General features: G+C 41.9%; 1 protein-coding gene across 5 annotated transcripts in view; it reads right to left on the bottom strand.

Moving 5' to 3' along the window:
- Positions 1–26,681, bottom strand: part of LOC128831951 (t-SNARE domain-containing protein 1-like) — a 699,719-nt gene that overhangs the window by 317,837 nt on the left and 355,201 nt on the right. For all 5 annotated transcript variants that reach the window (XM_054018910.1, XM_054018909.1, XM_054018914.1 and 2 more), the window contains 3 exons: positions 16,188–16,278; positions 8,201–8,275; positions 5,395–5,451 (listed from right to left, as the gene is read on the bottom strand). In XM_054018910.1, the coding sequence (XP_053874885.1) occupies positions 5,395–5,451; positions 8,201–8,275; positions 16,188–16,278 (223 nt within the window). The remainder of the gene's footprint in view (positions 1–5,394; positions 5,452–8,200; positions 8,276–16,187; positions 16,279–26,681) is intronic.

The following is a 26,681-nucleotide window of genomic DNA, read 5'->3' as shown; positions in this document are numbered from 1 at the left end:
ACAGCCCTATTTTGCGGAGTTGTTGCTGGCTTTTGTTTTTTACATTTGATTGTGCGTTTATGTGCCTGTTAAAAGAGTCTAGAGCTTGTGATCAGTGTCTCTTGGTAGATACTGTAAAGCCAAATAAGCAAAATAGAATAATTCATTAAACATGAATGCAGATACCTTAAAACAAAGTCTTCTTAAGTTTCACTTTGCATCCTTTAAAGCAGTGGTTCTCAAACTTCAGCGCATTGCGACCCCTTTCTGACAACAAAAAATTCTACACAACCCCAGGAGTGGGGGACCGAAGCCTGAGCCCGCCCAAGCCCCATCACCCCGGGGGTTAGAGGGGCAAAGCCGAAGCCCCACTGCCCCAGGCCAGGGGGCCAAAGCCCAAGGGCTTCGGCCCCAGGCAGGGGGCCTGTAACCTTAGCCCCGCCTCCCGGAGCTGAAGCCCACGGGTTTGGGATTGGGCTTTGGCCCTGGGCCCCAGCAAGTCTAAGCCAGCCCTGGCAATTCCATTAAAATGGGGTCCTGACCCACAGTTTGAGAACCACTGCTTTAAAGCATTGCCACCAGAGAGGGAATGCAAAGGAAATAAATTACTTCCCAAAGGACTCTCATTAGGATTAAAGTAACTGAACATCTCACCATGCCCTGCCCACTAGTACAAGTGGAAGATTGTAGGGTAGGGATTCCATCAGTTTTTAAACCTGTTACAATAAATTGCAATGGGGTGGGGGGGGGGGGGGAATACACCCTCTGCATTATGGCAGCATTCTCATGGAGATTTTTCCTGCTCAAACATCAGGAAATACACTGTGTGATTTCCAAAACAAGCACAAATCAGCTCTCCTGCACATATGTTGCATTTTGTATCACTGTACAAGGTGTTAACAGTAATGCCTTAAAATATGCACAATATAGTTGAGTTGCTGTGGGAACCATAATTTTGAATTTCCTGACTCCTGTGCGGATGGGGAAAAAAATCAACCGTAACAGTCATTGCTTTAACATCAGCAAGTTTTATACATTTAATTTCTTTTGTATATTTTAAAGAGGGAGAAAACAAAAAGATCCCAGATGGATTATAGAAGGAAATACACACACACACACAAGTTTAAATCTGATCTGAGCATGTCCATCAGGGAATTGTACATACAAGCACATGTACCTCAGGTATTGCAGGCACCCAAGCTGGGCATATGCAAATCTGCGTATGTACACAAGTATGTTTTGAAGATGTGGGCCTGTCAGATATGAATTTCCACAAAAGGACATTTCAGAACCACCATTTCACATGTACTGAAGTAAAGTCACCAACCTTAAGTGGCAAAGAGTAAGATATGAAGAAAAGGGACTTCCAGCTGAGACATGTTTAGCCCAGCCCCTAACAGCTTAGCCAGGGGAAAAAATCTCTTCTGCTTCACTTAGTAAACATGCTATCTTTGAACCTCGACAGTCCCAGTTTGTGTCTCAGCTGTGGTTACATACAAGCTAAACATCAAATCAGGACAAGCATGAAATCCCGCCACAAACTAGGGATCTCCGCTAACTGGTGAAGTCCACTCCAGTGACTGACGCTAGATGTCTAACACAGTAGCAACATAGCAGTAAAACAACTGGAGCATTTATTTTTAAAATTTTCACTGTGTAATACAAACTGGATTCTTCTGATATCCATGATGCTAGCTCCTTCCTTTGGAACTCTATTCTGTCCTGATAACATTTCTCAACTTATTTATAAATCACTTGTCTGGGATTTTATCTTCGTTGGGCAACTATGTCACTGTCATCCCTTCTGTCATCACTGTCATCCACAAATCAACGGTGACTGATCTTCAGTGGCGGAGCTGGCCATCTTGGGCTCCACTCTTCAAGGGGCTGAGAACTCTCCAGAAATAGTTGGTTCAGATTTTGAATAAAGGTTCAAATAATTTCACCAATCCTCGTTAAAAATCAATGGCCTGATTTTCAGAGGATTTTCAGAGCAACTGCTCCCGTTAAGTTGAACATAAGCTGTGGACGCTCAGCATGCCTGAGATTCAGACCAGTAGACTATAGCCTGGTAATGCCTCCAACGTCACAGCTTATCAAGCGAACAATATTTTATGTTAGCTTAATTTTTAATCCTGACTGAAGCCAAAGAAATTACCCTAAATCCATTTAGATCCTTAACTGCAGCTTTGAATAATTTTCTTGCTCACCATTTAAAGCACCTAAAGATAATAAAAGATAATAAAGCACCTAAAGATAATAGAAGTTCTCTTATGAATATTAAATCAATTTCCCCAAATTACTGAGGTTTTAAGGGCTAAATCAAGTCATTGTTTTATATTGGCTTTAGTGGGTTCAGGATTTAGCTTATGAAGAATATGTACAGGAAGCAATTCTGGTAAGATCTAACAGTTACCTATTTTCTTTTAAAAATGCAGGTTAAAAATTGCTTTCAGTTACATACAAAAGCCAGTGTAGCTACACTGATGAATCATAGAATATCAGGGCTAGAAAGGACCTCAGGAGGTTATCAAGTCCAACCCCCTACTCAAAGCAGGACCAATCTGCAGACAGATTTTTACCCCAGTTCCCTAAATAGCACCCTCAAGGATTGAACTCACAACCCGAGGTTTAAGCAGGCCAATGCTCAAACCACTGAGCTATCCCTCCCCCTAGAAGGAGAATGTGGCCCAAGATGTCCAATATTTCTGTGGCTATCCACACAAGATCCATAGCTGGCGTAAAACAGCCTAGCTCCATTGAGGTCAGTTTAGTCTCTCAGATTAAACCAGTTCAGGAAGGCTTCCTTCATTTAAGAAGGACACTTAAGCATGTGTTTAGCTTTAAGCAGGTACTTAGATGGTTTCTTGACTTAGGGTGTTAGTTTCCACCAAAGATATCATATTCACAATGAACCACATTGTATTCCCATTGTAATCAATGGAAGTTTGTACATTGACTTAAGTGGAATCAGGATTTGGCCAACTAAGATACAAGAATATGCCATTTGGGATCATGTACAATATTCTGTCTATGATTAATCACCACTGGCTGAGGGTAAGTGTGTGTGAGGGGAAAGACATCACAAGGCAATAAACACATAACTGAATAACACAATTAAAGTATCTTCATTCCAAGGTCCAAAGAGCTAATGGAACCATTTAACAAGGCGGCTTTATCTGAGATTAAAGAAATACACGAACACCTCAGCAAACTAATACCAACAAAGTCAGACATAGAACCTTAATTATTTGAAACCTGCAAATTAATATGAATTTCTGGCCAATTTCTTTTCCATAGTTGCAGGATCATTTGTGAATCCACCCCACTCTCCACAACTCCCTAGCAGAGATGGTCATTTTTTTTTTAAACAACCTGATTTTACACATGAAAAATGCCGGTTTCTCAAATCCAAAGTTTTCTGCAACAAAAATTAAGTTTTGCGAAAGAAATCAATTATCCATTGGCAAAAACTGAAATGAGGGCTACCTGGCTGGAAGATTCCTGTCAAATTTCACTCTTGGTCAGTGAAACTGACAAAAGCTTTACTGGAGGGTGCCTGACACTCAGCACCCTGACTCTCTTCCTGCCTCCCCCAACCAGCTCCCGGAGCCAGAGAGGGAGAGGACAGGGGCTCTGCTTTCCTGATGCCTTGCCTTTCCCTCTCTCCCAGGGGTGTGGGAGTGTAATTGTCAAAAGCCTTCAAGGCAAGCAAGCTGGGAACCTGAAACATTCCATTTCAATCCTCCAGAAATGGATTTTTTTCTGAAACAGTTCCCATGAAACATTTCATTTGTATGTTGGCAGGATTTCGTTTTTTCAAAAACATGAATATTTTGCAGGAAGGAATTTCTGTTTTCCTGACAGCTCCTTATTGATAAGCACCAGTGCTATTAACATACAGAGATGTTAAACATGGGCTGGATGGAATTTAGGATGCAAGGTGGCCAGAGCTCCAACTAAGAACAATAACAAGGGAGGAAAATGTGAATTTACAGGCAAACTGGAATATCTTTCAAAAATCCCTTGAAGGAAACTTTAGGGTACCTTTTTCAAATGTAGACACTTAAGTGAGGAGTTGAGTTCCATGCTCTGGTGTCCCAATATCAGTTTTAGGCACGTAAGTGCTCTTCTGAATGTCACAATGTAGGATTTGAGGGACAACTTCATTTTACGTAACACAAGAACTAGGAGTCACCCAATGGAACAAAAGGAAGTATTTCTTCACACAACACACAGGCAACCTGTAGAACTCATTGCCAGGGGATGTTGTGAAGGCCAAAACTACAATAGGGTTTAAAAAAAGACCTAGATAAGTCCATGGAGGATAGGTCCATCAATGGTTATTAGCCAGGATGGTCAGGGATGCAACACCATGCTCTGACTGTCCCCGTTCTGTTCTGTTCTAGAAGCAGGGAATGGGCAACAGGGGATGGATCACTCGATGATTGCTTGTTCTGTTCATTTCCTCTGCAGCGCCTGGCATTGGCCACTGTCGGAAGACAGGCTACAAGGCTAGATGGACCATTGGTGTGACCCAGTGTGGCTGTTCTTATGTTCTGGGTGTAACGCTACTAAAGCCACTGGAGCTGCATTTAGGATGATTTTTTTCTCTGGGCATGTAAGTCCCTTTATGGGATTGGCTGGTGATTAGTTATTTTTTTCGATATATTATGCTTAGTAGTTATCAAAGCTCCTAGAGCCAGGGAGAGGCACTTTGGGTGCATGCGTGTAAATACATAGGAGAAAGTCAAATACATAAATAATGTAGAGTAGGGGAATACCTATATTGCAATACAACGCCTACGGCACCAAGCCTCAGAACCAAGGTCAGCTGACTTGGGCTTGGGCTGCAGAGCTAAAAATACCAGTGTAGACATTTGGGCTCAGGCTGCAGCCTAGGCTCTGAGACCCACCCCTCTCACAGAGTCTCAGAGCCTAACCATGAATATCCACACTACAGTTTTACAGCCCTCGGCTGACTCAGGCCTCTGCAGGCCTTTTCTTGGAGTGTATAAATTCCCTATGTGACCACACCTTAAAAATGAGGTCTGAGATACAGTATCAAAAAATTCCCTACTTGTAAAAACAGTTAGATGTGAAAAAATCTCCCCAAGAAAGTCCATTTCTAGAGACATTTCAGAGTGGACAAAACAGTAGAAAGCATATGGTGGGGAATAGGCCTGTATTAGCCAGGGACTGATCAAGATCATTCAGCATTTGTATTTGTTAGGATTCTATGATCATTGCCATCTGCCAAGGGTGACACATGCTACTGAATGATATACAATTTTAAAAGGAGGAACAACCCCATTGAATTCAATGGCGCTACTCCACATCAGTAAGGGGATTACAGACTAGCACTTTATTAATGCTTCATTTATTGTCCTCTAAAGTTCAAACACACATACCTACCTGTTTGCTGCTTCTCTGCCCAGAAGGAAGCAAAGCTTTGGACTTCTCTGCTATTTTCTGCCAAAGGAAAAAAAAAAAGAGATTGGAGTCGAGGCTTCGATGGTCAAATATTGCGGGAGAAAAATCACATTTTACTCTTTTTTCATTCATGTTACATTTTTAAAAAATAGAAATTAAAATAACCCTGTAGCTTAGCAATGGAAAAACTGCCTTGAAGAAGTAGACCTTTCAGGAATTAAGTCATTTAAGCTTCAAGCATGACAAGGTTATCAAAACCAAAATATGCATTTAAGAAATGACAGTCAGGACGTGGGTAAGTAGCAATTTACCAGTCAGTTCAGCTTCCTGCCACAACCGGGCATCTGCAAAATGCAACAGCTAATTTTGGCACTATGGGATTTATTTAAGAAGTCAGACGCACGGCACAGATGGAATATGCTGATGAACATGTATCTAACAACAAACTCATTACACAGATATTTTTGACTTGTGATTTAACAAGACAATGCCATCTAATTTAGACCCAGCACTTAGGTTTTTGAAACAGAGGAGGAAAGGGTGTATGAAGAGACATATGAGTAGAAATAATACAGTGACATTTCTATTATATATACACACTTTAAAGGCTAATTAGTTGGGGATTGGTTCTGCTTTGAGCAGAGGGTTGGACTAGATGACCTCCTGAAGTCCCTTCCAACCCTGATATTCTACGATTTTATGGAAACGTTTTAAAAAACACTTTCCTGCAGCGTTGGAAACCCAAACAAACAGCCTGGCTCTAAGGCAGGAGAAACAGTAAGTGAATCTTCCCAGACTACTTCCACCATCACATGCAAAAAAGTAAACTGTGTCAATGGTGTAGTATACATGAGGGTTTTTTAAAAAATAATAAAGTCTTTCGACTTCAGTAATATAATGTGCTATCGACAAAGGGGCCAATTCAGCAAAGCACTTAAGAACATGCTTGACTTGAATGGGTCTTAAGCATCTGCTTACAACTAAGCACATCATTAAAGAGCTTCGCTAAGCAGAGGTGGGACAGCCCACATTTAAAATTAAGTACAGGTTAAAGTGGTTAATCAAGGCCAGAGGAAGAACTAGTTGTTATTCAGATACTTGACTTTTACCCTAATGGTACCTCTTTGGTACCCATCAGAAACAAAACTGGTTTGTGTGTGTGTTTAATCAAAATAAATAAAATCCCATTAGATCCTCACAGAAAGTGTCTTGTATGCAAGTGTTAGGGCTGGATTGTATGCTTCAAATAGTTCATTTGCACAGAATCCTCCTTTTCCCAACTTTCGATACAAGTGCATGCAACTCCCATTGCAGAAGGGTAAGTAAGGAGCTCAAGTTTGGCCAGGCTGTGCTTCAGCAGGGTTTGGAGCACTCAGGCAGATGCCTCATTGAGTAGGGCTGGCTGGGACTTTTCCCACAAAGTGGCTTTTTTGCTGTGAAATGCCAATTTGTTGAAACTGAAGCGTTCTGTGGAAACGGTTCGGTTTTGATGAACTTCAGCTGAAATGCCAGCTCGCCTAGCGGTTTGCTGGGGAGCCCAGGTTTACAGGGTCTGTAGTTCCAGGGCAACCCTCCCATGTGGACTAGGAAGACCTGAGACACCCAACTCTAGCAGGGGCTCCCAGGTTTGTCTACACAACCCGTAGAAGCTGGGTGGAGAGACTCGGGCTAGCAGGATTTATGCTAGCGCTCTAAAAATAGCTTTGAGGCTCAGTCCCACAGGCTGTGTAGACACAGCCTCAGGGTATTGGCTTCCAACTCCACTGCAGTTGGGGCCCCCAACTCTGAGGCAGTGTGCATTGTGGGGCTGCCCCAGAGCCAGGGATCCTGAGAGCCCAGGGAGTCCTATGGAGCCGGGGGTAGCTGGTTGCTCTGTTTCAGAATAACCAAAAGGAAACATTTCAATTTTTCTCAAACAACAACAACAACAACAAAAATCCAGAATTTTCTTTCTGCAGGAAATTTCAAAATGTCTAGTCTTCGTTCTGGTTTGACATTAAAACTTTTCTTTAAAATGTCAGAATCTCCTGTGGAATGGAAATTCCGAATTTTGACCAGCTCCGAGGCTGTCGTATGTGGAACAGACGATAGGAGAGAGGACAGGATTGGGGAAGTAAATTTGTGAGTCATCAGCATAGAGATGACTGGTGAAACCTTGCAAATGGAGGTGGTCACCCAGGAATAAGATGGGGAGGGAAAACAGAAGGAGAGGATTGGCTTTTGGTTACTTCATTTAACAGTTTGACCTGTTGCAGTATTTTCTATTCAGCTATAGGCCTCTGGAATCCTTAGGGTCTTAAACTTTTAATATAGCAGAGCTGTCAAGGTAGGTCAATGTTTAAGCCTAACAATGTGGGACAGTGTCACTTTAAATCACATACGTAAGAGCAACACTGCACACTAAAGTTTCTTTTTCTCTTTCACCTCCCCTAAAGACACACAAGCCATCCTGCAGCTGTTGTGTCAACCCTACGCTGCGCCATGCTGTGCCGTCATCACAGTACTACAGCTGCCCCTGACATTCAGCCATGGATGGATGGAGCCAGTTTACCAGTAAATTATTTTATATGTTGCTATTTCACTAAATGTTTTGCAGTATTTCCATACACTATGCCACAAAATAACAGTACGAATATGTTGCAATAATCATGCTATATAACACACACAAAAAGACATGAGACACCCTATTGGCAAGTTCCATGTTCTTGGGAGTCCACAGTTGCTGTTGATCAACATATTTCCAAATCCACAAATCAAAAAGTGAAAGAAAGTGCGGGAGTCCTATTACCTTTTGCACAGCTCCATATCGCTGGATGGCATCAGACAGCTGGTTATTCAACCTGTCCAGCTGAAGTCGCTCTTGCTGTATTTAAAAGACAAAAAGAAAAGTAACAAAATCATTACTAACCAATAAAAGGCTGACAATTCAGCAGAAAGTGATTGTGTATGACCTTGAGCTGTGATCCTGCAAGATCTCCTAAGCAAAGTAGCATTAGATCTGCCTGGTATTGGAACAGTACCTGAATTACTAGAAATACCAAGGTGCTTCAGCAAGTTATTTTGGTTAGTGAGTAAGGGGATGCTTCACCCTTTGAGTTTTCCTAGTAGTCTCCCATGTATATACCAAACTGGACTGATTTTGCTTAGTTTATGCAATCTAGCACTTCCAAAGGTAGGGCTGGACACTATTGTTGGACAAATAAAACTAGATCAGAAACAATACAAGAGAAAATACAATAGGGAACAATCCCAGACTATTTGTCTCCTAGAATACTTTATTATTTATTTAATAAATAGACTACGTAGTAGCTGGACTACACGACCTAATAGGCCTTTTGCATGTCTAATTTCAACAGGCCAAATCCCGAAGCCCTTATATTTCACTCTGACATTACTAAGTCTAGTCTAAAGAATAAACATTTGCTGGTAGGAAAGTCGCTTATGGATGTGATTTTTATGACATTTTTACACCAGCAAAAGCCTAATGCAGATGTAGTTATACCAAGAAAAAAAATATATGTTTGCTAGTATGGCTTATTTCACTCAGGAAACTGGTACAATCTACAAGGGCAAAATGACTTTTTTTGCCAATATAAGCTGTACAGATATACCAGCAAACCTTTCCTAGTGTAGATCTGGCCTAAGGCAAATTCCCATTGGCGTCAGAGTGAGTTTGACTTCAGGCAAAATCTGAGTAAAGACCTCAGGTTTTGTCCATATGATTTCACAGGAGGTCTGTCAGACATCATGACATTCATTTTAGGGCTGGTCAAATCATATCTGGAGAATACATTAGTGGATGAATTTCACCGGTACTCACAGAACGTTATATTCAGCAAATACTTTTTGCAGCATTCAATCAGCAATATTATTCAATGAGTACATAATGTGATGAATATCAGTGCAACTTGCCAAAAAAGCAGAAAAATGCCTTTTCCGCTATTCGGCCAGATCTAATTGATATGAATTATCATGTCACACTGATGATGCTACAGTCAAGAAACCATTGAGAATATGTAAGCTTTATTCTTGTTACAAATCCCCATATTCTCTTTTGGGAAAACAGAGTATTTGTTCACGAGCTGCAAAAAAATACAAAATCAAAATCAAAAAACAACAACAAACACTCTGTATCCATTATACAACAAACACACAAAATGGAGCAATACTATAGGTATATTGAAAATGAAAAGCAAACATATTACAGGAGGATGCTCTAGACACCACATTTTAATTCATGCATTTATTTAATGACAACACATCTATAGAAGAGATGTTCTCAATGGAACAGAAAGTTGTAGCATGGTCTCCTGCAGCTCTTTTTAATGCCAAGGCAGACCCCAAATGTCTTTGATGCAGGGGACATTGATTCTGGAAGAATGAATGTCACATCAAAAGGAGTTTATTTGGATGATGACAAATGACTGATTTGATCATTTTGTCTGATGGATGATTCTGTACTTGGTCTGTACTATGCCATTAATAATCATCTTCATTCTGATTGGCTTAGGGACAAACGAGTTCTAATCAGAGGCCGGCTTGTCTATACATTTACCGACATGCTGGGAAGCAGGGCGTTCTCAGTAACAAGCCCTCCTCTCTGGAATTCACTTCCCTGGGACATATGCCTGAGTTCAAACCTGACCACATTTATGAGAGGATACGAGATGGACTCTTTGCTCAGACCTTCCCTATAACTGCCATTCTAGAATTTCTTATTTTACTATGTTTCTCCCACTTTAAAGTCAGGGGTCACTGAATACTTGTTCTAGTATATGGGAAAGTTGTCTTTCATATTTATATCTTGTAAAGGACAATTAGTGCAGTGATGAGTACCTCATAAATACTTGGAATAATACAGAAATAATACTAATAAAATGGTGCTCATAAAAGTATTATTATTATTATTAATAATAACAACAACAACAACAATACCACCAATACTTTCCTTGTAGGAATAAACTGATTTATTATTTTATTTTTAAACCTTCTTCGGCAAATAATGGGGGACCATACTCCACTCTGTTTGACTAACACAGCTTCTCCCACAACTTATATTGAATATACTCTAAGCAGCATTGAGAGATGTAGTAATGGATATCATGACAGTTAAAAATAAGGTGCACATTGTTTGCATCACAAACAAACACAGCCCGACAAAAGCCAGAATAGTCTTTGCTCACCATGGTACCCAGAACAAGAAAAGTTCTCTCCCTGATTCACGGGTTCAGTGATTGAAATTAAAATCTCTAGTAATTAAAATCTCTTTTCTGGTAGCAATATTGTTCCAGAGCCTCTTTAGCAAATGGATTTGGGGAGTCCCTCCTTTAGATGTTAGCTATTTGGGGATAATTGGAAAAAATGAGTGCTTGGTTATGGACATTAATGAAATTCCAAACACAGTCCCGTCCCCCCCGGCTCCTGATTGAGAACTTTGCAACCAGCGTCAGTGAGGATTAGCAGAATATCACAATGAGCAAGAAGGGCTGGATGAAAATAAGAGCCACCAGCACACATGGTTTCAGTCCCCAGATCACTGAGTGGGTGTCTCCCCACCTAGTTCCAGTTCCCAGGTTGTTTAATCCACCCCCGGTAACTGTACTGATCAAAATCCATCCAAACCCAGTCCAGCACCCATTGGAGTCAATACGAATTTTATCACTGACTTCAAAGAGAGCAGGAGCTCTTAAAATTAGGATTTCAGTAAAAAAGGAAGCCTAAGCCAGCAGTACTCCTCCAAATAACATGCGATAAACAGGAATAGTTCAATGGGCTGCAGCATTATTGTTCTAAAACGGAGGGTTTGGGACCAACACTATAGTATTTTTTAATCAGTGTGTATGTTGAATCATCTTCCAGAAAGCATCAGTGGTTCAGAACAATCCTCTGAAGCCTTGGAACTTGCATCTTAAAATTCAGGCCCCTTCAAGGCTAAACTATTCAGGTTTGCATAGAGATATGTTGGGAGAAAGGGAGGGGACATCATTTAAAAAAAAAAACGATCGTGTATTACAATCACTGCTCAAAAACATCTAGCAACTCTGTGCATGTTTTATTGTTTCAGACATTGCTGAGGAATAGGGAGGTATATTTTAGAAGGGATGGGAGATGCCTGATTAAATTATTAAAAATCACTTAATAACAATAACCACATCCGGCTCTTCCATCGCATTTCTCATCTTCAGATTTCAAAGCACTTTAGAAGATGGGAACATGATCCCCATTTTAGAGACAGAACACCATCCCTTTTGAACAAGCTTTACAAACATGGATTCAGACATGTTCTCTGCCCTAAGGAACTTATCTAATGAGATCATTCAAACCTAACATTAGCCCTATGAGAAACACTTGCACCCTAGCCTGGCCCAGTGTCAGAAAGGGGCTTTTCGGTGTGAGCCCTTTAATGTTGGTTAGAGATAGCACCAGCATGACTGCGTGTCCAGCTAAACCAGCATCCTGCCTCCTCTCACATGGATCCAATCAGTGGTCTATCTACACCAGCATCTATTCCTGATATACTATGAATTCATCCAGGTGGGCCTCCTGCTTCCAACAATTCTAGCCACTAAATGATGCTTCAAAGGAAGGCAGGGGGGAAAAAATCCATAATGCACTTGGCTGGTGGCACATCACTGTTGGACAAGAAAAACTTCTTGTGCAAAGCAGTACACAGAAAAATGGATCAGAAGGGACTGACTATAAAGCTTTAAATCAATGGAAGGTTTCTCATGCTATAAGAAACTTTACAAGAGGAAAGCTTTGGAACACTATCCACAGATTCCCCCAGAGTGACTTAGAGACCCAGCAACCAATCCCTATCAGAGCCATCTGTTTTATATAAGGGAGAAAGTCTACAGGTTTTACATCAAAATTTGTAGGTTTAATTATTTAAGCTCCACACTGTTATAAAGCAAGAATAAAAAAAAGATTTGTTAAATTAATTGACCAGGGAGAGGAAAAGTTATGATGTGATGTCAACACAGAGTTGCGAGTTTATTTCTTCTATTACCATAAACGTTTGCGTCTCTTTTCCTTTCTGCTCTTAAATATACTTTCTTTAATTTAAAAACTTTCCATCCATTACAGTGAAACCTGTTCTGACCACAGCCTCCTCTGCTGGAATCCACCCGGGCTTCAAGGGCTGATAATGACATTCAAGCATATGGCATTGCCATTATTTTTCAGCTCACCTTATTTGACTTCCCCTTGGACCCAATTTGGGTTGCACAGAATAACATGGGGATCTGCACAGAATGGCCAGGCCATCACATCTTTATAAAGTCAGTGAGGCATCTTCTGTTTCATTCCAGCCAGCTTTGATCTGACCATTCAACAGCCCCACAGCTCATTCTCTCTCTGACAAAGGCTACCGCGACCCTCGCTCGAGTATTCATTTGCTGCTACATCCTTTTCTTTACCGCTCAATACAGGCGGGCAACTGTAAGAAACAATGCTTGTGCTCCTTCATAAAACATGGAGTTTTACATTAACACAGCTTCAGCCCCTTAGGGACTATATGGACAAACCCTGAGTTGGGCAGTTCTACTAATACTTGTTCTAGGAGGAGGGACACTGGGAGCAATGTCTAGGAAGGAAGAAAATGTGGAATTCTGGGGAACATCAGGGCGGGAGGGAGAAGATGCAAGGATAGTTTGGGGGAGCAGCAGCCCTGGACCCACAAGGAGGGCAAACGCAGAGTGGGAGAGAATGTTGTACGGGTATATCAAGGAGACGCAGCTGTGGGGTGGAGAGGTAGCCGAAGCTGCAAGGGAACGTTAGGTAGTGAAAGCTACAGGAAGAGCAGATGTGAGGAGAGCTCAGATTGCTGAGAGTGCACCAGGACACAATCCAGTAAGGAGAAGGTATGGCTCGTGGGTCCATGCTCGAGTAGGGTGGGTAAAGGACTGGTAGTTGAGAGACAGGGATTATATTCTTGTTTTAGCTACTGAATTACTGTGTTACTGGGGTCTGTCATTTAATAAATACTCAAGTTGATTCTGTTCTCCAAGATGAGCACCAAAGGTGCTTAAGCAAACTAAGCAGTCATCGGGTAAAAGGGAAGATCCTCTCATGGATCACTAACTGATTAAAAGATAGGAAGCAAAGGTCAGGAATACATGGTCAGTTTTCACAATGGAGAGAGGTAAATAGTGGGGCCCCCCCAAGGACCAGTGCTGTTCAACATATTCATAAGTGATCTGGAAAAGTGGGTGAACAGTGAGGTGGCAAAATTTGCAGATGATAGAAAGTTATTCAAGACAGTTCAGTCCAAAAAAGACTGCCAATAGTTACAAAGGGATCTCACAAAACTGAGTAACTGGGCATCAAAATGGCAGATGAAAGTCAATGTTGATAAGCGCAAAGTAATGCACATCAGAAAATATAATCCCTACTATACATACAAAAGGGGTCTAAATTAGCTGTTACCATTGCATTTACGGGCAATGTTTGTGGGGAGGGATAGCTCAATGGTTTGAGCATTGGCCTGCTAAACCCAGCCTTGTGAGTTCAATCCTTGAGGTGGCCACTTGGGGATCTGGGGCAAAATCAGTACTTGGTCCTGCTAATGAAGGCAGGGGGCTGGACTCGATGACCTTTCAAGGTCCCTTCCAGTCCTAGGAGAAGGGATATCTCCATTAATTTCTATTTCTACCATTCGAGAAAGAGACCTTGGAGTCACTGTGGAGAATTCTCTGAAAACATCCACTCAATGGGCAGTGGCAGGCAAGAAAGCTAACAGAATGTTAAGAACCATTCACACAAATAGATAATAAGACAGAAAATATCATAATGCCACTATATAAATCCATGGTATGCCCACACCTTGAATACTGCATGCAGATCTGGTCATCTCAAAAGAGATACATTCGAATTGGAAAGGGTAAAAAGAAGAGCAACAAAAATGATTATGGGGTATGGAACAGCTTCCGTATAAGGACAGATCAACAAGACTGGGATTGGTCAATTTAGAAAAGAGATGAGTAAGGGGGGATATGATTGAGGTCTATAAAATCGTTAATGGTATGAAGACAGTGAATAGGAGGTGTTAGTTATCCCTTCACATACCACAAGAACTAGGGGTCACCTGATGAAATTAATAGGCAGCATGCTTAAAACAAACAAAAATGAAGTGCTTCTTCATAGAACACACAGCCAACCTGTGGAACTCATTGCCAAAGGATGCTGTGAAGGCCAAAAGTATAAATGTGTTAAAAAAAAGAACTAGATAAGTTCCTGGAGGATAGGTCCATCAACAAGATGGTCAGGGATGCAACCCAATGCTCCAGTGTCCCTAAACCTCCAAGTGCCAGAAGCATCTGACATTGATCACTGTAGGAGACAGGATATTGGGCTAAATGGACCATTGGTCTGACCCAGCATGGCCGTTCTTATGAGCACACAGCAAGCCCTGTCCTCTTCCCCAACGAGAATGCGATGGACCAAATTCAGCAGTGACATAAATGGTGGTAAGTTACACATTAGAAATAAGTTGGTCAGAAAATGGGTGTAAGTGGCAAATTGTTAGAAATTGCTGGACAACCAGTAGGGGTGTAACACACACAATTTGGGTGAGTCAATGGGAGATGCACCGGCTTATGTTAGGAGCTGCTGCTTCTTCTCCTTCTTTCCTATGTCTGGTGTAGAGCAGCAACTACAATTTCACCTGAAGTTGATCAAGCCAAATGGCTACATCAGGAATAGCACAATTTATTGCAGTAATGCCTCCTCCACATTTATAAATTGGGCAGTACGTAGCGATACGTTCGATGGTCTGCCGTGGGGAACCACACTTGCACACCGGGAAGTTCTTGATTTTCAACTTGTACATTAGATGTCCGCATCTACCAAGGTTGGTTCAGAGTTGACCAAGGTGACCATGGAAGGTCAAACCCAGGAATCTTTGGCATGGGATCCAGCACAAGATACTTATTTTTAAAGTCTTGTTTAGCCCAATCTGCTTTCTGATCATAGCCTGATTGCATGTGGCTAAATAATTGTTCCCAGAAAGGCTTGCAGGACTTATGACATTGCGGGGGGCACTGTCAAGATCTTGGTGGATAGGGGTTGAATATACCCCTGCAAAAATTGGGGCTGGCATAAATTATAATATGGTGAGGAACTGCCTTAACTTACAAAGTGAGGCTTTGAACCCCCATCTCCCCCATCCTGGGTGAGCGTTCTACCTACCGGGACACTAGGCATAAGGGGACCACCAGCAGAATTTTTTGTGCGAGCTTCAGCATGCTCTGATTTTCCCATCTCTGCCTCTCAGTATGTAAATTGAACATATTTGCACTCAATGAATGCCACACCATATGAGTGTCACTCCTTTGCCACTTACATCCACTTTCACCTATTTGTAGACTCACCTGTACCCAGTGTGTAATTTGTTCCTCTCTTGACATCATCACTGACTAGTGTCTAAGGATTTCTATGGGACCTTCCCCTGCTACTCCAGTTGACATGTGGGCGCTTAAGTTTTAAACACAGTATAGGAAAGAGCTGGGATTTCACTATGTGGCTGTAGATTTCTAAGTTAATGAGAGCCAGCCTCAGGAGAGAGCTCTTTCCACAAGTCCTCAGTGGTCCCTTGAATCTGTTTTGCAATGATGATTTATCGAGGCAGCATGCAATTCAACACTATCACTATATCAAAGCAAAGAAAATTATAAAGATACTGAGGTCAGCAACTTTAAGGCACTTGCTGCCCACCACTTATCTTTAAAAATCAAAACCGAACTTTCTATCTAAATGGCATCTCAAAAGGCACATACCCTAGATGAACCTCTGACAATCTCAGACAGCTGCTTGATAGCTTTCGTGCTGGTAGTAACGGTTTTATTGGTCTCTTGCTGGGTTGCATGCCTGTAGAAAAAAAGAGACCATGCAAATTACAATTTAATTTTATAATGACTCACTCACATAACTCTCATAACACACTACAGCTATAACATCAGAATACACACAGGCTATGCTATGAAGCTGTGACGGCAGGTATAAATAGCAGAAGCAGCAACATGAAGGTTGGATAATAGTAAATGCTAGAGAGGGGATCCAGCAAATGGTCACCAGTTGTAGTCAGCAAGAGATATGGGTGTGGATCTGTGGTTTAATATGGGATGGTGCAAAGGGAGTCAGTGGTGGGTGGAGGGAAGCAGACAGACTGTTACAGATAGCTGGTTTGGCAATAACAGAGGAGGAGAGGAAGGCTGAACAGAAAGAGAAAAAAGAAAAAGAGGGCCTATAACAGAAAGAGATGTGATGAAGGAACTAGATGAGGACGAAGTAGGTCAGGATGAGGTTTGGCATTCCGATCTGTATTTTACACCAAGAGGGTACTACCAGTTGGTAAGGTGCACATGCTGCAGTTGTGGCTACAGACGGTTAAATGTGCTAGCAGGAAGCAAGACTAATCCATTCTGTTATCTGACTCTCTAGTGTTCATGATGATTATTTCTTGGATTTACTGAGTGCTGACAGCCTGCCCAGTGCTGCGCAATGCAGAGGGAGACACAGAGGGCTACATGAGGACATTGCCATGGAAGATCTAGAAGACCAGGAGACAGATTCTGTATCAGGCAGTAAAAGTAGGTCAGGATGAGGTTTAGCAGGGGGATTTAGGTGCTGCAGTGCACCTAGAAGGTTAGGCAGCAGTTGAGCGGTGGTTTTGTGAATTCCAGTAGCACCTAAATGTTGGATTTAGGCACTCAAAGTAGCAGTTAGGTGCCTAATTCTCCCTGATTAATCTAGTCCAGACTCCGCCCAAAGAAGTTTACCAGCTAAATCAAACATGGCTGTCAGTAGGAAGATATTAATCCCAACCCCTCACTCATATTGTATTGCTCATCCCCGCTAGAAGAGTGAAGTCTCATTAAAAGTTGGGCAGAAATATGAAAACCAAGTGCATAAATTACAGGTGAACAGAACAATTACTTCTTAAAAACAGGCTTCCAATGCCTTACTGGTTATCCAACACAATAGAAAAACAAAGAAATCACTTGAATGCATACACAGCATATCACTACATGAGGCTTAGAAGACATTTTTACAAGGCCACACGCAGCCATTTTTACATGGTCTTATGCAGCCAATCTACCAAGTTAGTAGTCAAACATACTATGTTTGCATTAGAAATACAGATCCGTCTATTATCTTCTCTACCAAACTCAAGCAGAGGAAAAGGCCTGGTAGTTTTGAAGAGAAGTAACACAGATTCCTGCGACATCTGGAGAAAATCACCTTTTTTCCCCTTCAGTGGCACCCTACAACCAGAGTCCATAGTACCTCTATGGAGTGATGAGAGGGCAAACGAAAGAGACAATCATTTATCCTGCTGCTATCACACCACACAACCTGGGCCTGTATCTAATGGATAGTAGTTCATACAGAAAATAAACACACATTGGTCTTCTGTCCCACAGTCGCACTGTGCCAGCGCCCACCCACGGGTGTCCCTGCTATGGGCCCACTACCCCTCTCCACCCCAGTACCACGGGCACTGTCAAAGGGTGTTCTCTTCCAGGCCCTCACGCCAGCCCTTCTAGCTTCTCCTTTTTGGAACAAACCCAGCTAAAAAAGAAAGTCTTTCCAGGGCACAAATATATTTTCCTCCACAGCCTCCACTTTTTGTGGTCAGGGCACCACACCCCCCACTCTGGCTTCCTTTTCCTGTCTGGGATACAAAGCAGCTGGGCCTGGATGCCTGATGAGCTCCAGGTGCCTTATCCTTCTAGAATCTCTGCTTTTCCCTGCCTGTTCTTTGACTCCAGCCAAGAAGCACATGGTAGGGAGGTAGATTTGGAATCTGACTCTTTCCAGGCAGTCCTCAGCCCATGTCCTGAATCCTCTTAATGCCTAGACATTAGCCACTGTCAGAAGACAAGATACTGGGCTAGATGGACCACTGGTCTGACCCAATATGACCATTCTTATGTTCTTAGTATATACACCATCACAGGCACATTGTACCAACCTGCCATATACACACTGTACAATTGACACCCTCCCTTCCTGCCACGGCAACGTTGTACCATATGCACCTTACAGCAGTCTGACACATGCACTCTGCCCTAGGGGCACGACGTTCCATTGTATTCACCTCTGCAGCAAGCCTATGCAGGATCCATCAGTTATTAAAAAGAACTCCAGAAACCCCCAACAGCTGACACAGGTAGGACGGCTGTCTGTGATCAAAATCCAGTAATTTTATGCATCGTACCTAACAACCCTATAAATGAAAGATAATATTTCCTGAGCCATAGAGCACCACTTCAGATGCACATTAAGGACTCAGCAATACTATGCAGAGGAAGTGGACTCCTTTGTCACCACAGAGGCCAAAGATCTAAAGAGAAACTAAGATGTAGACAGGTATTTAACTATTTTAATTGGTCATAAGTAGAGTTGGGGAAATTTTTCAGACAAAGAGTTAATCTGTGGACAGCTTCAGTTTCAGTCAACCTAAAACTATTAATGAATTTGACACAAATTCATCAAATAGTTTCAGCCATTTTTTAGGGCTTAGATGCCATTCACAGAATGGGAGGAGGTAGAAGTAGTGTGCTCACCTTATAACTTTGAGCCCAGTGGTCAGGGCACTCACCTGAGATGTGGGGCAAGGACATGAATTTGGCTCTCCCCCTCCCTGCTGAGTTCCCTATCCACCAGGCTATAGAGTACTCTCTATCTGCAGATGATAGAATGGAACAGCTGTAACAGGAGAGATTGAGAGAGATCAACACACCAGAATATTCTGTAGCCCCCAATGTCCAAGGCATACACCCACAATGTGGGGGACCCACATTCAAATCCCTGCTCCATATCAAGCAGAGGGGGAAATTGAACCTGGGTCTCTCACATCCCAGTGAGAGCTCTAACTACTGGGCTTGAAGTTGGCCACCAACACCACAACCACCGCCACTTGCTCACTGTACCTCAAAAATTTGCAAAACTAGTCCTTCATTTCCGTTGGTTTTAAGTTAAAAACTGCATGGAAACCAAACCAAACCAGATTGTTTCAAGGCATACAAAATATTTTGTCTGACTCAAAATGAAACTCGTTGCCTTCTTCAATTCACCAGCATGTGTCAGAATTTTGGAGTTGGTTCAAGTTGAAAAGATTTTTTTTTAACTGCCAACAAATTGAAAAATCCATTATTCACCTCTCTCTCCAAATAACATTTGGTTATTTCATGATCCCCTTAGCTACTCTCTTATATTTTTATTGATTTATGGAAAATATCACATCCCATCATATGCAAAGTGTTAGGGAGTGTTACAGTGGGACAGACTGAAAACCAAACTCTCCATCATCATTACATCTTCTGTCGTGAGGAATACCTCATAGTCCAATCCCCAAATCAGTCATCCTACTAAGTGCCTGACTTCCATGAGTGAGGGTTCCATGATTGAGAAATACTTCCTTTTAATAGAATTTAATATAGAACAAGACACTAGAGTTGATCCTCAGTCACCTTCTTAACCTCAAAAAATTGTCTATCTATAGAAGTTGGAAATTTCCATATGGACAATCCCCATCCCGAAAGTAAAAGGCCTCATTGCTTCTATACATTCAATTCTTTTCCATGTCTGAAGTTGAGTAAAATCCCAGCTTTGTTTGGATTCTAATATACATTTTGACCTTACATACAGTATATCAGCAGTTCTCAAACTGTGGGTCGGGACCCCAAGGTGGGTCACGACCCCATTTTAATGGGGTTTCCAGGGTCAGCATTAGACTTGCTGGGACCCATGGTTGAAGTTGAAGTCCAAGCTCCACCCCCACCTGGGCAGCAGAGCTTGACTGCCTCCCCTTCTCCCCTGATGGGGTCGGCAGAGCTCGGGTTGCGGACCCCTCCCCACCGACCTGGGGCATGGGGCTCAGGCTCTGACCCCTCCCTCCTGGGGTCATGTAGTAGGAACTTTATTGTCAAAAGGGGATCGCAGTGCCATGAAGTTTAAGACCCCTGCAGTACATAATACATTCAAGTCTGGTGTAAACTTGTAACTTGGATCCTTCAATTTGTCTGCCTTAAAAAAATTGCTCTCTATCCCCCTTTTAAAACACATTTTTAACAACATTTTAGTGCTCAACTTTGGCAGTTGCAAGTGTGTTGTCAGCATAATTAACTTACTATGCTTCAGCCTCAGAGATACATTCAGAAATCAGACAGTGATTATATTTAATTTACATTAAATGCTATTAAGATCTTCATTAAAAATAAAGGCCTTGGAATTCCACCTCCTGCAGCATTTTATTTTACTTTAATATGCAATGGTAATAAGATATGCCGCTACTATTATTATTATTAGCTTCCTCCATATCCCTCTCCCTATGGAACTGTGCAAGTTAATTAAAGGGATGTCTCAGATGAATACAATTTCATTTTGAGAAAAGTCAGCCACACAATAGTAAGTTAAATATATGATCTATACAGATATAGTGTGAATATTTTATATATGCTGAAAAGAACTACACTGGCTATCATGATGTACTGCAGGACTACAAATGGGATGGAATTCTCTTAGGGGGAGTAAACTTTTCTGATTTGTGTGTGTTTATAAGAAAGGATGCAAAGATACTGAACTCTATAAACCACCAGTGGCGAAAGCTTAGCCCACATAATTCTACAATCAAACCCGTGGCTGCCATTTTCTTTAACATGGAAGTATGGCCCATTGGCTGTATAGTTCCTAGTATGCAGTTCAGACAGGTCCTAGACTAAGAATTGCTTATTTGTTGGCACTAAGTAATGGTATGAACCAGGAACTGTGATCTTAGATTGTATTCCCAGCCCTGCCACTGACTTGCTGTGTGATTTTAGTCAAGCCATTTTTGCTTCAATTTACCAGAGCTGTGCTTAATTTATCCAGTTTTAAAATGAGCTCAAGTGAGAGGCAAGTGAAGTGATCTCTCCATTTCCCTCCTCTACCTCACCGGGGTGTAATGAAGCACGCTCAGGGTAGGCGGCACGCGAGCTGATTTTCAGTGGCACTCTCACTGCCCAGGTCCTGGCCACCGGTCCGAGGGGCTCTGCATTTTAATTTATTTTTAAATGAAGCTTCTTCAACATTTTAATAACCTTATTTACTTTGCATACAACAATAGTTTAGTTATATATTATAGACTTCTAGAAAGAGACCTTCTAAAAACATTAAAATATATTACTGGCACACAAAACCTTAAATTAGAGTGAATAAATGAAGACTCGGCACACCACTTCTGAAAGGTTGCCGACCCCTGTGCTAAACATTCTGTTCTACCTCGCTGTAACACTGTGAGTACCTTTCCCAGACCAGAACAACAGCTGTACAAAAGCTTGTCTCTCTCACCATCAGAAGGTGATCCAAATAAAAGATATTATATCACCCACCCTGTCTCTCTAGTTTGCTTATGTTATCTGAGTTGGCAGGGTCTCAGAACAGCATCAGCTCATATCAGGGATCTGCAGACACACTGCAGACAGTACCAGAAAATCTGAAATTAATACCAGAAGAACTCAGTGACTTTAATAATGATTTAATTTTCAGCCTATTTTTGGAAGAGAATTTAGGAGGCGAGAGGAACCCATAATTGCTATTTCTAGGATGGCCAGGAGCCTTCTGATATGAGGCTGCATTTCAAAACAGGTTTTCTTAAAAGGAACATTCACACCCACATGCATGGAAGATTTTCAAAGCAACTGGGGGGGGGGAGATTTAACCACACAAGTCTGATTATTTTTAAAACATCTGTGTGTGCACGTGCACACACACAACACTAAAAAAAAACTATGTTAAAAATGTCACAGCTGTGAAGTCAAGCACTCAAGAGTACTGAGATTGAACCTGTGGGCCTTCATTCACGCTGCCCTCTTTGCTTGGAATAAACCTCCACTTTTCTCCATAAAGTGGACCCTTTATATCTCTCCATAAAAGCCACCTCCTTCCAGGAATTCTTTCTATCTCTTTCTCCTCATCAGTAATCTCACCACTCTCTCCTTTACCTGGACTATGGTTCAATAACATGTCTCTGTTTTGTCTGCCTGAGGCTATGTCTACACTGGCAACTGGACAAAACATTTGTCTTTCAGAGGTGTTAAAGAAAACAAAAACAAACCCTGAAAGACAAAAGCTTTGCCATGACAAGTGCCAGTGTGAACAGCACATTGTTAGCAGGAGCACTCTCCTGCCAACAAAGCTAACCCTGCTCGCTGGGTAGAAAAGCCTTAGAGTAACTTCTTTGGGGCAGGTGACATACCTTATTTCATGTGCATGGGTCATTTATGATGCTATACAAATGATTATTAAGAAGCTACAGAGAGCATTTTAAGTCTGGGCAAATGCAGCTGTGACCCCAGCCATTGCTCCATCATTCCTGATTAGTAAACCATGCCTCCTTATCTTCTGTGCAAACTCCTACCTCTTCAGCAGGCTAAAAGGAGTAAACACACATTATTATGGAAGTACAGCTGTTGGGGTAGATGCAGCCATGCACACAGGGGTCTAAAAGTTTGGACCAGCCATACACAAAATATTTAGATGCCAGCAACAAGCACAGTAATAACAGACTGGGCAGAGCTAGACTGAGGCATTCAGGACACTTTCAGGATAATCACTGGCAGCTATTTCTGACAGGTCAAATCCCAGCTGAAAGTTCAGAGTTGGGGTGAGGTGGAGATTACAGATCAGATTGTGTGGATACCACATATTGCCAAGAGAGGAGACATTTGGGCACTCTCCCTTTTATACCATTTCTCTAAACCAATTTATGGAGTTTACAACACCTTAACTATCAAAATATCATTTTAATGACTTAGAATTTATACTGCTTCTTATATCCAAAAAGGATCTTAAAGCACTTTATACATTACCTACAATAAAAGGAATCCTTTCATCCGCTACTGCAAGACAGCTACCTCTGGTGACAACTCTTCAATCAACATGGAAGCATTTTACATCCATTTTGCACAAGTGTACATGACCGCTCAAGGGGTAGGGCCTTAAAGAATTAGGCCTAGCAACTCGACACAACAGTTCAGAACTGAAGACTAAAGCACACAATTAAAACCGGAATTGAGAGAGGAACTTGTTTGCAACAGTTATGTCACCAACACTGTAGCCAAAACTCTGCATTGGAGGGGCGGTGGGAGAGGGAATAGAGGGGGAAAAGCACACTTCAGAAAGGGTACGGCTGATTTCTCTTACACACATCTGTGCCCTAACAAAAGAGCAATACCATGGTTTTCATGTACATGTCAAGAATGTATCTATAATTACCTACATGGAGAGCAAATATTTAATAATGGGCTCTTCAATCTAGCAGAGGAAGGTATCATATGATCCAATGGCTAGAAGTTGAAGTTATACACATTCAGACGGGGAATAGGGAATAAATTTTGAACACAGAGTAATTAAGTATTGGAACAATTTACTAAGGGTTGTGGTGGATTCTTCATCACTGGCAATTTTAAAATCAAGATTGGATTTTTTTTCCCCAAAAGATCTGCTCTAGGAATTATTTTGGTGAAGTTCTATGGTTTCTCTTATACAGGAGGACAAATTTAGGGTTGCCAACTTGGTAATATTTAAAAACCAGACACTCCAGCAGGAGTGCCGGAATCTCCCCTGCCCCGCCTCTTCCCCCCAACGACCCAACCCTGCCACGCCTCTTCCCCCAAGGCCCTGCCCCATCTACTCCTCTTTCCCCCTCCCCCTCATCACTCGCTACTTTTCCCCTCCCCCTGCCCAGGTCAGGAGGGACTTGCATGCAGAGCCAGGGCTGGAAGCTGCAGCCGCCCGACGCAGGTAGGAGGTGGCCCCAGCTGAGTAGGTGATGACCCAGCGCCTCCCCACCTCTCCCATCTCTGGGTGTCAGGTCCTCTTTTCGACCAGACTTTTTTGGGCACCTGGCCACCCTAGTCAGACTAGATGATTATAATGGTCCCATATGGCGTTGGAAGCTATGAATCTATGAATATTTATTGTGCCAGCTTAAACTTCATTAGATTTTCTATCCCATTTGGTGTCTAAGATTTGCAAAGCAACTGAACAATTTTATGCATTTAGAAGTTGGTGATCAAGGAGGTTTGACTATAATTAAGACAGGTTGCACACTGTATCGTATAATATATGCTCCTCAGATGATACTCTGGTCTTTTGCACAGCAACTGGAAAGTATAGCACAAATTGTAATTTGTTTTTATAAAAGAAGAAAAAAACTACTGTTTACTATGCGGCGAGATGGGTTATATAATTGTGACAGAATGTACCCGTGTCCACACCCTACACACTAGTGAAATAATCTTTGTACAAAGTATGCCTTGCGAGGTATCATTTGAAAACTCATAATTTGCTGGTCATTATTGCCCTGGTAGAATATGTGTGGCGATGTTGTGTGTGAAGTTATAAGATTTCCCTTTATGATGTTATTAACACATGTTCCAAACCACAGCCCTATCCAAGCAGAACTTGGCAAATCTGTCCCAACAAAGGAATGTGTGTACTGCCAAAATTGCAATTAAGCAGTTAACAGAGTCATCAAGCAGGAAGGGGAGACAAAGGAAGCTCAAACAGGTGGGAAAAAACACCAGGGGACATCTTTCCACATAAACTCTTCTTCTCCTGAATCTTGGCTGGAAATGTTTTTCAAGGGGAGGAGTGACACTACTAAAAGGAAGGCCAAACACCCCAGGGTCCCCCTCTCTCTCCTCCTGCCCATCTCATTCACAGCACCTGAAGCCACAAAGGAAGAATTCATTGAATTCTGGGAGAAGGGATCCTGAGTTAAGAAGTCAGTAAGACTGCTGAAAGCAAATGTTGAGAAAAATGTGTTTTAAATTTAACATCGTTTGTTAAGTTAGGCACCAGTTGCATTTTAGCTTTATTTTTTTTGTAACCATATCTGATCTTTATGCCTCATTACTTATACTCACTTAAAATCTTTCTAGTTAAAAAACGTGTTTTATTGTTTTATCCAATCCAGTCTGTTTAAATTGAAGCATCTGTTTAAATAAGACTTTATATAAACTAGAGAGAGCTGGGGGGTTAAGACATACATACCTGGGGGTGGGGGGGAATCTAACGCTGGAGGTGTGTTGGGGTCACCCTGCAGTATAACCAAGGCTGGTAAGAGCCAAGGCGTGGCTGTCTGGCTGCCGTGCACACACAGACATAGCTGGGAGTGACTTGCACGCTGGAGGTTGTTTGTGAGCAGTCCGGGCTGGAGGGTACAGCAGGAAAGCATTGTAAAAGGCACCCATGTTAGAGGGCAGTGATGACATGGTGACTTATTGGTCTGGATTGTACCCTGGTATGACACAATGATCTCACATCTCTGGCTCAAGCATTGATATGGTGAACATCTGCATTTACATAAGTTCCCTACATTCTTTTGTTGTAAGGAGCATGAAAACAAGAGGGCACAGGACGGAAGTGTAAGGAAGATTGTTACCATTCCCCTTTATGTCTTAGGGCCAGAGTCTGTGAAGCACTGAAGTCAATGGGAGTTGAGAATGCTCAGCATCTCACAGGATTGGGCCCATAAATTATAAAAAATTGTATATTGAATTTTACATACATAATAATTTGCATAGCTTCAGACATTCCTCTAGTCTCCAAACTCTACCAACCACGGGAGCAGCTCCAGTGGCATGAGGTACTCCTGAGAGTCCTTGATAGATCCCGGGAGAGAAGGATGACTTGGTCACAGTCCATAAGTACCTGCATGGTTAACAAACAATTGCTAATCTAGCACACAAAAATATAAGAAGATCCAGTAACATGAAAAGTTGTTAATCTAGTAGACAAAGATATAGATTCAATATCAAGATATAGATCCAAGATCCAACAAGAATCAATGACCAGGCCCTGAGATTCCCAGTGCAGCAATGTTGTAAAACATTGTCACATCACCATCAGGCTAGTCCAAAACAGTGCCAGTTTACATCATCTGAGGATCTGACTCAGTGAAATGAATTGTTCTATTAAGACACACGTATAGTAATGCAACTGCTGATGCAATAAGAGCCTTTAAACCGAGAGCACAGAATAACCAACTATAACTGGGGAATTAATGCGTTATGGCCAAGATGCAATATCGTGCCTTACCGTCTAGATTTTCTGCTGTTGCTTGCATATGCAGAGAGAGGTTAAAGCACAATGCATCTTTCAACTGAGCATTTATTGCAAAAGTAAACAGAAGAAAGGCAAGCTGGAAGAGGTAGTTATTTAATCAAGTCTTAGGGTACTTTTGCTGTACCATTAAGTCTCAACAGTAAGAGCTAAATCCA

Source organism: Malaclemys terrapin, chromosome 2 (assembly GCF_027887155.1).
Source record: "Malaclemys terrapin pileata isolate rMalTer1 chromosome 2, rMalTer1.hap1, whole genome shotgun sequence".
Classification (NCBI taxonomy): Eukaryota; Metazoa; Chordata; order Testudines; family Emydidae; genus Malaclemys; species Malaclemys terrapin.
This window is presented reverse-complemented; position numbering and strand designations above follow the sequence as displayed.